The sequence below is a fragment of the Leopardus geoffroyi genome, chromosome E3 (assembly GCF_018350155.1).
Source record: "Leopardus geoffroyi isolate Oge1 chromosome E3, O.geoffroyi_Oge1_pat1.0, whole genome shotgun sequence".
In the NCBI taxonomy this organism is placed as follows: domain Eukaryota; kingdom Metazoa; phylum Chordata; class Mammalia; order Carnivora; family Felidae; genus Leopardus; species Leopardus geoffroyi.
In genome coordinates, this window is record NC_059340.1 from 9,334,646 (window position 1) to 9,349,721 (window position 15,076).

General features: G+C 52.8%; 1 protein-coding gene across 3 annotated transcripts in view; it reads right to left on the bottom strand.

The window, feature by feature from the left end:
- Nucleotides 1-15,076, bottom strand: part of LOC123588950 (NADPH--cytochrome P450 reductase) — a 63,104-nt gene that overhangs the window by 18,846 nt on the left and 29,182 nt on the right. For 2 of the 3 annotated variants that reach the window (XM_045460389.1, XM_045460388.1), the window contains exon 2: nt 8,771-8,961. In XM_045460389.1, the coding sequence (XP_045316345.1) occupies nt 8,771-8,949 (179 nt within the window). In that variant the 5' untranslated portion in view covers nt 8,950-8,961. Of the gene's footprint in view, nt 1-8,770; nt 8,962-11,078; nt 11,081-15,076 lie in introns of all 3 variants that reach the window. The other variant, XM_045460390.1, reaches the window with a different exon arrangement.

The window sequence follows — 15,076 nt, forward strand, 5'->3', positions numbered from 1 at the left end:
GCGTGGCCCAGGTGGCCTGCCTTCCCAACACCGCGGGGCAGCACGCTGGCCTCTCCCTTCCAGCCCTACAGACCCCCGGGGCGGTGCCTCTGGAAGACTGGGTGCGGGCAGGGTCAGCGCTCTTGTGCAGGAGAGCGAGAGAGACACTGAGGTCCACGGCCCTGCTCGGGGTTATTCGCCAGTGACAGTGACAGAGAGAAGTCATCCTCTGCTCAGATGCCTTGTCTCTTGTCTCCATCGCCTTTGCCATTTGCAAATGGAGATGAGAGCCCTGTTTTACAAAAGCCCCAGCCCAGAACCCTTTCTCTGCAGCGCTGACACCTTCTGCTCTGCGTGCACTGTTCTCCTCGGAAGCTCAGGCCCCTTGCCAGTGCCCGCCGGTCAATGCCAGTGCCACTGGGTGACCTTCCTCCAAGCCACTCCAGCTGCTCTCAGGACTCTGCCCCAGTTCAGTCCTTCCCTTGGGTCCCCTTTAGTGTCAGATAAAACCCACCCCGGGGAAGGCCCGAGGCCCTGTAACATTTACCCCCAGGCTTCTCTCTCCTGTCTCAGCTCGGTCACCCCTGACCCCCACTGTGACTCCCAACCCACTAGTAACCCTGATGCTCTCCATGACCCGACCCCCTCCATCAACCTCAGTCCCCTCCACGAGCCCCAATGCCTCCATGACCCCCAACTCCCTTGCTGACCCCCAACTCCTTCATGATTCCCAATTCCGTCAGCGACCCTCGACTCCCTTCATGACACCTAACTCCCTCAGGGACCTCTACCTGGGCTCTGGCAGACACACCATTGCCAGCGGAGCCCTGGCTTCTGCACACGTCTCTGCTCTGTGTGCCCTGCTCTGTCTGTGCCACGGACCCTCGCCGATGTCCGCCTGTCTATGCCAACGCCAGCTTTCTACTTAGCCTCCCAGACTCAGTTTGGGGGCACCTCAATCCTGACGTGCCCACCCATGGAGGGCTGACCCTCTTCTGCATTCCCACCCCCTCTAGCAACACTCCTCTCTCCCACATGCACGAGAGCCCCCAAGGACACTGCTTACCCCTGCGCCCTGGTGCCTGGCACAGAGAGGGAACCACGGGCAGTGAGCAGCGGGTGCTACTCAGCGAGGTCGAGAGGTCCACGCCTTCCCGGACAGGCCACCTTTGGAGTTGTAGGCACAAGGCAGAATGGCAAAGCCACTCCGGTCTCATCAGGGGACAGGGAGGAAGGAAAGGCAGTGAAGCCGCTCACGGTCGGGGGGGCAGTGGAAAACCCAGGCCTGCGCTTGCGGGGGCGGCGTGAATACCCCAGAGCCCCTCTTCTCGCCACTTCCCGACGGCGGGAGGCTTCAGGCACTGTCCACCCTCCGCGTCCACAGAAGCCTATCCTACACACTCTCCTCTTTGCACAACTCCTGTGCGTTTCTATTTTCACCTTCGGCAGAGCCAAGGATGTCTCTCTAGCAAGAGTGACCCTGAACTGGATGCGGACGAAGTCGGGCTCATTCTCCATCTGTCGGCACCCGCCAGACACAGGCGGATGGAAACGAAGTTGGTGGCCTCGGTTCCTGGATTTCCTGGCCCTTCTGTCGAGAGCAAGCCCCCAGATAAAGATCACATAGGAAAATGAGCTCCTCTGTGGCTTTTCAGAAGCAAGCCCCAGTGGGATGGAATGGGCAAAATCCAGACTGTGGGAAACTGAAACAAACGATCTGGTTCTGGAACAAAAACGCTACAGGGAAAAACCAGGGATGGAGGGGAAGCCTGTTCAGTGAGAGACTTCCTGTCATGTTGAGGAGAAGCCAGGCCCCGAAGGCCGTAGCCACATAATTCCGTTCACATGACATTTGGGAAAAGGCAAAAGTACAGGGACACAAATAAGATCATGGTCACTAGAGGTGAGGGTGGGTGGGTATTAACTGCAAAGGGACACAGTGGGGGGAGGGGGTCACGGGGATTTTGGGTAAAAGTAATTTATTCAAAGTCCCTCCCCCTCCCCCCCCAATCAACACTTAAAGACAAAACTCACAGGTGTCTGCACTTGGCCCTAACTCTGTTTTTCTAGGTCAAGGTGCCCTACATTCTCAGAAAACAGACCCCAACTACAAAATGCATTCTCCTCTAGCCTGACCACAATCTGCATCCCAGATGAGCCCCCCCCCCAAAAACCTGCCACTTTCTGTTCTGCCTGGCCAAGAATCGAGCCCCTCCCCATAACCTCCCCCCCCCCCCAGCCCCGCCCCGGGCACAGCTGCGACCCTTATCACATCCTTAACACAAAAAACAAAAAACAAAAAACGATTACAAGGGGTGACACCTCTCTTGATGTCTGGCCCCTCTCCTCCCTTGGCTAGTGAATAAACTCTGTCCTGCTTGTTGCCCCACTCTTTGTGCAATTCTTTGCCGCCCACCGTCACCGGCCACCCTAACACGTGCAATGTTCTAGATATTGATCGTAACACTGGCTGCACAACCGCATACCTCTGTTAGGACTCATCTGCACATAAATTATACCTCCACATACCTGGCCCTCCGAGGGAGGGAGACTTTTAAGATTTATTTATCAACGGCAGTGCAACTGCAATCTTGTTTAGATCCTGAATTTTTGAAGAAGTGTGAAAAAAATAGATACGTATCGGTCAATCAGGGAACGACACACGCTCCTGGGTGCCTGAGAGTCCCGAAGCTTGCCGCTGGCTCTCAGGGTTGTGAGGACAATGGCAGAGAGTTGTGTTCAAAAAGGAGAGGAGAAGACCGAACTATTTTCACATTTCACATGAAGCGTTTCCAATTTGCTAAGAAATCCTGATTCCTTTATTCAGATCCACATATGACTAATTATGAAATTGGACTGCTTTAAGATAAGCCAGGAGCAGCGGGGACGGGAGGAAACGAGCCCCCACGGTGGGTGGGGGGCTGTGTTCACATCTTCTGGGCTCTGTCCTTTGGCGTTTGTTTGAAATGTTCCGCAATAAAAAGCTTTGTTTTTCTTTAAAGCACTCTCAGGCGCCAGACATGAGGCCAGAGGTATGTGTGGAGGCCACTTGGGCGCTTCTTGCCTCCAGCAGAGCAGAGGAGGAGCCCAGCGGCCTGGGCTGGGCCGGGCTGGCCACCTGCTCAGCTTTACCACCACTGGCGGGCATCACCGTGGGGCCAGAGCCTCGGATTCTTTTTCAAGAGAAGCTGAAAGTCTGGGTTTGACGTGCCACCCTTTTCAACGCTCTAATTTCAAATCATGTCGTAATTTAAAAATGTAAAACTCCCTTGGGGCGCCTGGGCGGCTCAGGCCTCTGGAGCCTGCTTCCGATTCTGCGTCTCCCTCTCTCTCTGTCCCTACCCCGCTCACAGTTCTCTTTCTCTCTCAAAAATAAACATTAAAAAAAAAAATTTTTTTTAATTAAAAAATAAATAAATGAAATAAAATAAATAAAAAAATGTAAAACTCCCGTGTAAGCCAAGGTCAGCCTGTGGGCCACTTTGCCCAAGAGGCAGCCACAGGTACATGTTAGTGCTAGTCCAACAATGGACCGGGAAAGGAATGGGGCGCTGTCTCTGCATCATGGGAGGCAGAAATACAAATGGCCATGCGACAAGAGGGGTGCTCCACTCAGAGTGCTGTGTTACATGTGCGAGCTAAGTGGGGGCTCTGGGGGGGTCCTGGAGCTTCAGACTCCCGTGGGAACCATCACACCCCGGGTGCCCTGAGACTAAGAGCTGCCCTAGCGTGGAATGCTCTGTCCAGAGGCACAAGCTCAGTGAAGGCTGAGGACTAAGTGCGAATGGATGGCAAGGAGCCACTTTCGGAATTATTACCACCGTCACTAAGAGAACGTGCTGCTCTCTTGAACAAGCCTTTAATTGCTATCAATACAACTCAGAAGACCTCCCCGGGGTAAACAACTATGTTTGTGGATTAAAAGGTTCAATACTGAAGGGCACCTGGGTGGTTCAGTTGTTTGAGCGTCCGACTTTGGCTCAGGTCATGATCTCACGGTTTGTGAGTTTGAGTCCCACATCAGGTTCGCTGCTGTCAGCGCAGAGCCCGCTTCGGATCCTCTGTCCCCCTCGCTCTGCCCCTATCCCACTTGCACACGTGCGTGCGCTCTCTCTCTCAAAAATAATAAATATTAAAAAAATAAAAAAAAAAAGGCTCAATACTGTAAAGTGCCAATTAATTTATAGATTTGATCCAATCCCAACTAAAACCCCAGCAGGGTTTGTTTGTTTTCTCCCTGCTTTGGTTTTGGTGGACATTGACATTCTGGTCTAAAAGTTACATGGAATGTCAAGGGCCTGAAGAAGATAAAAGAATCTTAGAAGAGAACAAAGCTGGGGGACTTGGCCTACAGATATCAAGTCCAGAGTGACTATGGGATCACAGAAAATGGAATAGTGTGGTCCCGATGAAGCAACAGGAAACAGATCCATAGGACAGAACAGTCTAGAAACTGACCTGCATACAGACAGTTACCTGATTTATACCACCAGTGACACTGAAGGGCAGTGGGAAGAGAATGGCCTTTATAACACCTCGTGCTGTGTCCAGTGGATGGATATCCGACGGGGGGAAAATGAACCTCGAAGCACCACACACAACTTGCCAAAGCCAAGTCAACGTCAGCTGCATGGAGGTCTAAGTTTAAAGGCTACACCAAGGAAGCTTTCAGAAGGAAACATAAAGAGAACGTTTTTTAGGACCATGGGATAAGTTATGATTTCTTAAACTGGACACAGAAACATCAACCGTCAAGGTTTAAGGTCAACCAAAAGGTTGAGGAATTGGGCTAAGTGTAAGTCAAGCACTTCCGCTCATCAAAAGGCACCAGTAAGAGAGTAACAAGCAAGTCACAGAAGCGAGATCGTATCTGCAGTGCATTTATCTAACAAAGGCCTCATATCTAGACTATAAAGAACCCTGGCAAATTAACAGGGCCACCAACCCAGTGGAAGAAACGGGCAAAGTCTTGAGCAAACAGACGTTCACAAAGGTATCTAAATGGCCAATAAACATGATGACAGACAAGGTCATAGGTCTTCAGGGAAACGCAAATCACGACAGGATGCTACTGCACACCTTTGAATGGCTACGATAAAAAAGGTGATAAAAGTAAGCGTGAGGAGGGGACGTGCCCATGACCTGCCAGTGCCACGTCACAGCACACACGGAACAGAAACACGGCCTTATGGGGACTAAAACACACCTACCAGAATGTTCACGGTAGCACTGTTTGCAACTGTTCTCCCGATCGGGAACCGTCGAAATGTCCGTCATCATCAGAAAGAATAAATCACAGATTATTCACAGAATGGAATACCAAATGAGACCAAAGAACTCCACGTAAACCTCAGAGTGCATGCTCTGTGACACAGACAACATGGGGCCATTTTGGCTACACACATCCTTCAAACCGTGCACTACGACCCGTGTCCTTCTGTTTGCGTGTTATATACACTTCAGCAAAAAGGTGACGAACAAAACAAAACAGTCCTTCCAGAACTGACCTTCCCTCTGACCCTCCCTGGTCTCTTGCTCCTCGCCTCCCCTCGTCGGCCACGGGGACCAGAGAGACAGAGGAGTGGCGAGTGGCCTCACCCTGCTACCCACAGCTCATGCTCAGCCTTAACACGAGAAACAAAAGCCTAAGAGAAAAAGCCAGTGTCTTCCTTCTAGCAGCCTGGCCTCTCTTCTCTAGTCACCCCATCCCCTGCTGCTTGCAAAGGGTCCAAATCTCTACACTTTGGGTTTTGCTCTGCTCACTTGCTCCGCCTACGCCCAGAGGCATCCTGTCTCCCCGTTTCCCAAACCTGCTCTGAGCAGCTGCCTGGTGCAGACTCTTCACGCCCAGCCAGGCCCGCGTGTCCCATCAACTGTGCCCTCACTGTGCGAGCCCCGGGACTCCCTTTTCCGGCCTCCCCATCTCTCTTGGGCCCACGTCCTGTAGCGCCCCCCACTACCTGCCTCCCGACGACCCTCCATCCGCCCCCCACGCAGTCCACGAGGGGCCCTGCTGAAATCAGGCAGCGTGGCGAAGGGGGAAGTGTGGCTTGTGGAGTCTGCAGGTGTGGCTTGATAAGCTGGCTCTGCGACTTGTAAGTGACTTGGGCAAACTCCGAGGCTACTTGCGTCTCAGCTTCCTCATCGGCAAAGTGGGGTAATAAACCCTTCCTTGTAGGGCTCTTGTGAGACAGGATGTGATATTAATAGTAAGGATAAAAACAATAATATGTGCCATTCAAGGGCAAGGCCATGACCAAGAGCACCAGGACCTGGGCAAAGCGCTCACTGATGATGTCATTTCAGTGTCAGCCCCATGAGATAAGGACGCTTATCGTTTCCAGAGCACAGACATAAAAAAGATTAAGTCACGGCCAACGTCTTCACATGCCTTCTAGGTGATGGAGGCAGGACTAGAACCTTTGTCACCCAACTCTGGGCCCTAGAACATACCCCCTGCACTGTGAAGGGGTCCCCTGCAGAGGGTACATATGACCCGGCCCCAGCAGGCTTCCACATGGTATATTGAGGGACAAGAGGCCCTGTGGAGTGAGCGGACACTGAAACAGGAAGGCTGAAACTTTAGGATTACGAAGAGGGAAGGGCAGTTTTAGCATCCCCGCAAAGAGACAGAATCTACAAACTTTAGGCTTTTGGTTTTATTTCAGGTCCATCTCATGAGGCTGGAGAGGTGACAGGGAGGACGGTGTCTCCATGTGCTCCTATGGCACGCCCATGTCCTCTCTTGGAGTGCGGTGGGACATCTCCACTTTACAGACAAGGAAACTCAGGGCCACTGGAAACTGGGACCCGGACACTGATCCCTTATCTTGAGTACCACATTCCCGCCCCCCCCCCCCCCCCCCCCCCCCCCCGCCCAAAATACTTTCCACCCCAGGAAGGCACCTGGCTGGACCAGCCCCGGATGCAAGAGGCCGGATTCCTGCTCGCCTGCCGGTCCCTCCCGCTGGCCCTCTGCGGGCAAAGCCCTCTGAGCCTCGGGATGTGGCAGCACCTTCTAGGACCTGCTCAACACCACCTCCCTCGGCACACCCTCCTGCCCCCTCTTTCTCAGAGTTCCTGGAGCCTGTGTCTCTTGGCCTGGCCCTGAGACTTCCCAGCCACGCCCTGCCCAGCTTGCCGGGCTGTCGCAGAGGCCATGCTTAGGCGATGCACACAAAAGCATTTCATAAAGCATTTCTACAAGTACCTCTCAACGTCCTGACGGCTCAGTTTTGTTAATGTGAACACCACCTTTGTCTTCTTGACACGAAATACACTCCGACAGACTCAGCAGCCACCAGCACCAGGAACGTACTAGGTGCCATCACCTCCAGCACCTCACTTAATGCTCACACGAGCCCCAGGAGGTGGGGTCATTCCCCTCCAGAGGGGAAAACTGAGGCAAGGTGAAGGGAGGACCTCACCCAGGATGTGAGCTTGAGCACAGGGACTTTTTATCTGTGGCTACCTGGGACAGAGCGGGGCCTCAGCAGGTATCTGCTGAGCCTTCGGCAAACAGGAAACTAATGTCCTGTCAGTGGTACAAGAACTGAGTCCTTTGAATATCTCCTGTGATGCTTGAAGACCGTAACTTTTCCAGGGGAGACAATGGTTACCAAAACTGGGAGAGGGAATTAGGAGGGGATGTGACCCTGAGCGCCCAGCCTGCCCAGCCTGGGGAATCCTGGCCCCGAGTGTGTGAAACCACGGCCTGCACCTGAGACCCACTCCCGGCAGGACTCAGGGAGCCCCCAGGGACAGGGCTGGGCCCCAGGGCTCCCTCAGCACAGGGCCTCACTCAAAGCTGCCTGCAGGTATCCAGGGTTGGAGTCTGGGTAGAACATAGCCAACAGCGAATGTGAAGAAGTGACCTGACTGCAGGAAGGATTCGGAACTCAGTCTTGGGGGGACAGTGGTTTCGTCACCATATCACTCCTTCACTGTCGTGTTTTTATAGCTAACAACCATCTGTACTCTTAATATTTTCATTAAGCTAATTTACCTTTGTACTTAAACTTCTTACAAGGAAGCTTTCTGCAAGGTTGAAAAACATCAGTAAAGTAAAAAGAATATGGGGGCACCTGGGCAGCTTAGTTGGTTAAGGGTCCGACTCTTGGTTTTGGCTCAGGTTTATGAGATCGAACCCCATGTCAGGCTCTGTGCTGACAGTGAGGAGGCTGCTTGGGATTCTCTCCTTTTCTCTCTGTCCCTCCCCTGCTTACGCTCTCTCTCTCAAAATAAACTTAGGAAAAAAAAAAAAAACATTAAAAAACAAACAGTGCCATTAGTAAACTCAAGCCGGAGACTGTGTGTGATATCGTGACTTATAATAAATACGAATTTGGGTTTTGTACTGTTTCTGGCACAGAGCTCCTAAAACCCTTGGCATTTCCTAAGTGATAGAAACAATAAAGGTGTCTTCCTTTCCTCATAACCAGCCCCTTTCAGCCACTCTGGAGTTTATGTGAATAAAGCAATTTCTGGAAAGCCCTGAAGGATGGGGCTGGTTGCCAGGGGGAACCAACCATGTGGTCAGAGGGTGTGAATTTCCAGGCCTGCTGCTGACCTCCGGGGAGGGGGGGACTGGTGAGTGAACGAACCCCCAGCGGCAGATGATTTAATCAGTCGCACCTACACCTACATTAAAATATTGAGCCCCAAATGCTGCAAGGCCACCTGCACCTCTGTCGCCTGGCTCTCTCCTGACCGAGGTCTGAGGACAGGGCACCACTGGGACTGATGGACGGGCTCTGGAACGCAGAGAGGGATCTGGAGCACAGTCACTTACACTGGCTGAATTCGGGTGAACTCGGGGATTTCATCTTTTTTCTTTCTGAAGAGGAACCAGTAGGTCAGGAGGCCCATGATGAGTGAAAACAGAATCATGTCCGTCATGCTGAAAAGAGACACTTCTTCAGCCACTGTCTCAGACACGGTGGCGCTGGCATCCACGTTGGAATCCCCCATGGCGAGAGGAATCTGCAGGGAGAGAAAGGGACACGTATGAGCAGGGGGGAGTGGGGTCTGCCTGAGGCCCACGGGGGCGCACCCCCACCCCTCAAAGCTTCAGCCTGGGTCTCAGGGCCCCAAGGGCTACAGCAGCAGGCAAGGCACCAGGGCAGGAGCTGCTGGCCCCTCCAAGACACAGCTGCAGCTTTGGGTGGAAACTAAAATATTAAATGGCCCTGTGGAGTCCAAGGACATCCTACAGATGGAGCTGGGACTGGGCCCCCTGCAAACAGAGAACAGAAGCCACAGGCTCCCAGGGACACCGAGCCTCCTCCAGCCCCACATGGGCTTGGTTCCACATGAGAATGGGGACCATTTCGAGGCAAATCTTTTCCCCAACTGTGTGACAGGCCTGGGTGACCCTAAACCCTGCACATTCCAAAGGCCTCCAGGGCTGGCCCTTGGACGGCTGCTGGGAAATCACTTCTGAGCCCTGGGAAGACGCCGCCTGATGAGCGTGGACCTTACAGATGGTTTACTGAGACGCTGGGCCAGGCTCAGATGGTTTACGTTAACCATGCCATTCAGGATGAAGGGCTGGGGTTCTGGATCGCATCGTCTGGGTTTGACGTCCGGGATGTGGGAGACAGGGTAGATGAGGTTAGCGATGTGGCGCTCCACGCCTGCTAGGCTGACTCCCATACAAACCCCACACATGAAGGCGCCGGTGAGCCCCCCTGGTTGGTAGCACTTTATATGTGTCACCACACATCATTGCTGGGAATGTTAAGCCCTGGCTGCTGACTCCAGCGGGCAAGGCCAACTGGAAGCTCGTGCCTGGTTTCTGCCGGACTCGGCCTATGGAGCCTTCTCCTTTGCTGGTTTCTGTCTGTGCCATAATATCCTTCTGCCATAATAAACTGCAACAGGGGGTGAGAGAGCTTTTCTGAGCTCTGCGAGTCCTGGCGAATCATGGAGCCTGACAGTGGTCCCGGGGACCCTCAGCTCACCAACCTCATTCGTTCCCTGGAAAGATGCCCCTCCTGGTCCTGCCACCACTGAAACCCAGCAGAGAGGCAGGTCCGAGTCCACAAAGGGCAACGTGGGGAACCTGAAAGCCCGGCAGGACGCTTCTGCCACTTATCGAGGCTGAGCTCACCTCTGCAACCTCGTCACTCGATTTTGCAATTGCCGCTATTAACCAAGTGGGCAGCTCTCACCACTACCAGGCTTCCCAGCCTCAGCGGGGAAAGCCTTCGTCACATCTCGGCAGCTCAGGCACGCGAGATTGCCTCACATCTGCCTTCCGCTCGCTGTCCCGGCCGCTGGGAAACAACTCCAGGGTTGGCCCCCGCAGCCACTCTGGCATCCGAGGGCCCCGGCACCAGCTCTGCCCTTCTGGGGCCTGTCGGGCACGGGCCACTCAGAGCAGACTCTTGGGCTCAGCTGTCTGCTTTCTCGTTCCTCTGAGGTGCTTTTCTAATGACTCAGTTCCTGCGATAATCATATTTGATATATTTCATATTCAAGGATGAACTCACGCACGTTGAAGATTTATTCAATGTTCGTTCTGCACGTCCTCCTGGCCAACCCTGCCAGTGTGGTCCGGCACACCCACAAGTCTTCTGTCTGCCAAGCTCTCACAGAACCATGGAAGGAGAGGATCCGTCCCACGGGGTCATGCCGTGCAGACCCTCAGAGCCCGGCTGACACAGGAAAGCCCCCCTGTCCCCCACTGGCTCATGGAACAGCAAACAGTCAGCTCCCTGTCCCATGGCCCTTTCTCCCCCTGACTCAGGTCACCCAGCCCCCCTTACTGCGGGGAGACTCCTGGCCATGAAGGAAAATGACCAATGATCGTTTCCTGACACCTATGTGAGCTGCCCACGCCATCTAGAAAGCTCATTCTGCAGGGGGCTCCCGCAGGGATGGTGTGTCGGAGGGCAGTGGATTCACAGTCCCACATTTGGTTCCAGCTGCCCAGGCCACTGCCACAGACCTCTAAGGGGCCTGCTCCATGCAGAAGCCAGAGAGAGCCTTTTAAAAAGTAAGCCAGATCATGTCACCTCCCTAACCCAAATCCTCAAATGGCTTCATGTCCTACTGAGCACAAAATCTAAAAGCTCTGCCCCCTCCACCTTTCTTACCGCTCTCACCTCTCCTCACCAGTCACACTGGCCTCCCTGCTACCCCTCAAGCCTCCAGGTCTGCTCCTGCCTCAGGGCCTTTGCACACGTTAATGCTGCTGCCTGGACTCCATTCCTCTAGTTATCTGCAGGGTTCTCTCCCTCACTTCGTTCAGATCTCTGCTCAGATGTCACCATCTCAGAGAGACTGCCTCAGTATAGTTTCTGGTCGTTCTCCCTCCCCATACTCCCTCTCAGCACCGATCACTACCTGGCATTATGTTATACGTTCCTTCCACTGACTGCAGGGTCAGCCCACAAGAGCAGGACTTCATTTTGTTCACAGCCTGACATACAGATTACCGGGTGGCTTATAATCTGCAAACCATCACACAGATAACACAGCATTACCGCAGCTTGTGAGGCTACGTTCACTTTCCTTCCCTCTGGCTCTGATACCTGACCATACAGCCTCTTTTGGCATCCGGGCCACTCCCCTCAAGTTCAGAGGAAGAACCCCATATATTCTTGCACCCCAGGGAGACGACCAGGCACTGCCCACCGGGATGCTGACTCCCTGCAGCAAGCCAGGGTGGGGCTCAGGCCCTGAGGCCTGACCGGAACGGGGGACAAGGCCAGCACTCAGGGGTCTCAAAAGCACTGAGAGCAGCTTTGACTGCAAGGTGTAAAACTTCAGACAAGAGCGGCAGAGGAGCAGTAGAAAAGACCCGGAGGTCATGATCATTTTATCCGAGGCCTCCTTCTACTCTGGGGAAGTGAAGGCTCCAAGGACTGCTGAAACCAAGAAAGGGGCCCCAGCTTCCCAGGGGAGGGCTGTGTTCAGGACCCATCTAGGCAGGATGATCTAAGAGACACGAGCCTTTCCCCTGCTCTGCTGTGAGCTCCCGAACGAGGAATAGTATTGGAAGTACCTCTGTATCTGGCACAGAGTGGAAAGGAAGGACTGGCAGACCGGCAAGAAGGAAGCCACGCTGAGAGGAAAGCCCTTTACCCCTACGCTTCCCATACGAGGACAGCAGCAGTGTGACTGGGGCTGAAGCCATGAACAGCTGCTAAACTATTATTTTCACACCGAGTCACTGTTTTCACACTGAAGCACACACACAAGACACCCACCTATATCCTCAGCCTAAGTCTCTGCACCCCTGCCCCAGTGCCTTTACACGTGCCTGAGACGCTTTTCCTCCAGTTGCTTCCTGACAATCTCAGCTCGACTGTCACTCCCAAGCACTGTGCCAGGGTCATACTTTCCTGGCACAGTGCCTGGCACACAATCTAATGCAGAATAACTACCCGTGGAATGGATGGAAGGTGTCAGTGAATATATTATGACACGTGAAATATAAAATTTGCACGAACCGATAATACATAACAAGCAGATTTAAAAGGCATCTGGTGCTGGCGGTGTGCCCAAGTGGTGATCTGCTAGGACAGAGGTTCCCAAACTTTCTCTGCTCACGGAGCCCCTGGTAGCTTAGTATTTCCACGGTCTCCCCAGGCCCGTGGCTACTTTGTTTATGAAGCAGTCAGGTCCAAACAGCCCCTGAAAACCCAGCCTGGCAAAGACACAAGTCGGTCAAAGAAAGGCAGCGTGAGCTAATGTTCAAAACTAGCAACCCAAGCTGGTATACTTCACGCAGAGTTTGACAGATGTCACTTGCACCGCCTGGTAGATTAGGTGCCTCTGGGAGTGTGCCCTGAGCCACCTCCGCACAGTCTGGTATAAAACCACTCTCCTCTGATGGCTGAAAGATTGTGATGAGAAAATCTTGGATGCCCTGTTTTACAAGAATGTTCCCCACTTCAAGTATGGCAGGGTGACTGACTGCAGGACAGTCCGTCAGAGACCCTCCAAGGAGACTCTGGGAGCCCTGTGCACTCTTTCTGCCCTGGAACAGTCAGTCTCTAATCCGTAGGCCGTTTCTTCTTCTCACATTTAGTGACGAGGAGGAACGCTGGGAAGTGCAGAGCTCTTGGGGTCAAAGGCAACACTTGTCCGCAGCAGAAACAAAAAAACAAAACCAAAAAGGAAAATGTACATGAGAAAACAGAGCAACTTCTTAACCGTAGCAGGCTCTCGGCCACAGGGCTGCGGCTTGAATGTTCTCCTCTGGAAAATTAGGCACGGAAAAAAGGGCACATCAGATCTGATCTTTTACTACAAGTTAGGTCTGTACATAGAGCTTTTGTTTTTAGTAGAAAAGAACATTACATGGGGCGCCTGGGTGGCTCGATCGGTTGGGCATCTGACTTCGGCTCAGGTCATGGTCTTGTGGCTCTGGAGTTCGAGGCCTGCCGTCGGGCTCTGTGCTGGCAGCTCGGGGCCTGGAGCCTGCTGCGGATTCTGTGTCTCCCTCTCTCTCTGCTTCAACCCCAGTTACACTGTCTGTCTGTCTCAAAAATAAATAAACATTAAAAAAAAAGAAGACAATTACATACAGAAAAGGACACACGTAGGTAGGCAGACAGATACGAGAGAAACCATTCCTCCTGAATTTCAACAGGTGATGCCGCAGGCCAAGGGTGACTCGTCCTGGCACTTCTGAAAAGGCAAACAAGGCAGAAGGGCCCTTTCTCCATCTGACCCTTCACAACACCGCAGCGTAAAATCATCCTCAAGGAAGTACTTATGGCTTTGCGTTTACTGTATGCAATTTCTGGTCAGTAAACAAGACTGATTGAGCAACCTGGCACCGACACCGGGGTGAGCCAGTCTCCTAAAGCAGCAACAAGGACGGAAGAAGCCTGAGCAATCGATTTAGTTTGTCCCTCAGGCGTGCACATCACCCAGCGGCAGTCACCAGCACCTTATGGCGTCCACCCTCAGCTGGTGGAAATAGCATCTGCTCAAGTTCACAAATCTCTGCCAATGAGTAGTGGTTTCAAGATGAGGGGAGACCAGGGCTCCTGGGTGGCTCAGGTGGTTACACGTCCGACTTTGGCTCAGGTCATGATCTCACGATCTCAAGAGTTCTAGCCCTGTATCGGGTTCTGCACCGACACTGTGGAGCCTGCTTGGGATTCTCTCTCCTCTCTCTGCCTCTCCTCCACTTGCGCTCTCTCTCTCTCTCAAATAAATAAACTTAAAAAAAAAAAAAAAGCCTTAAAAAAAAAAAAGGTGAGGAAAAACCCTCAAGGGAGCCAAGCCTGCTCCCGCCTAATAGCTTATCCTCCAGAGATGGGGGGGGGGGGGTGCTCAGGGGAAGGGCCCTCCCCAAGGCGGCCTCTAAGAAGCAGGGCTCAAGAAAGCAGCAGATTCCTCTCTAGCAACTTGCCCACCAAGTTGACCCTGCAAACTGAGACACGGCCGCTGTGGATTTCTCTGGAGTCACCATTTTTAGGGTTCACTTGGTTTCTTGAATCTGTAGGTTTGAGGACTTGCAGCCATGATTTCTTTGACTATCTTTCCAGCTCCCCACCCCCCTTTCTCTACTGCCAGGATGACGATGACGTAAACGTGTTTTGTGGCGGGTCCTCCAAGTCCCTGAGGCTCCGTTCACTTTTTTCCGCCTCATGTCTCTCCGTTGCTCCCCGCTGACTAGATAATTCCACTAAGCACTCTACCTTCAAGTTCCCCTGTCTTCACCATTCTACTATGGCGCCATCCACGGAGCTTTCGCCATGGTATTTTTCAGTTCTAAGACGATTGTCTGGCTCTCCTTTATATCTTGTAGGATTCCAACATCGATGTCACTTTGATCACTGTTGACTGTTTTTTTCTCATTCAAGTTGAAATTTTCCTAGTGTTCAGTACGGGGAGTGATTTGTGATTGTGTCCTGGGCATTCTGGGAATAGTGTTGTTACACTCTGAGTCTTATTTATATGCTCTCTTTCATCGGGTCTTCTCTGCCACCATGAGGGTTGGGGGATGGAAGGCGCCAACTCATTGCTGTCATTCATAAGCATGTCCCGGCCGGTACAACGCCATGGGGGAATAAATTGAGCTCTGAGGAAGGTGAAGGTAAGATCATCTGAGACAATCAAAGAAGGGACACCC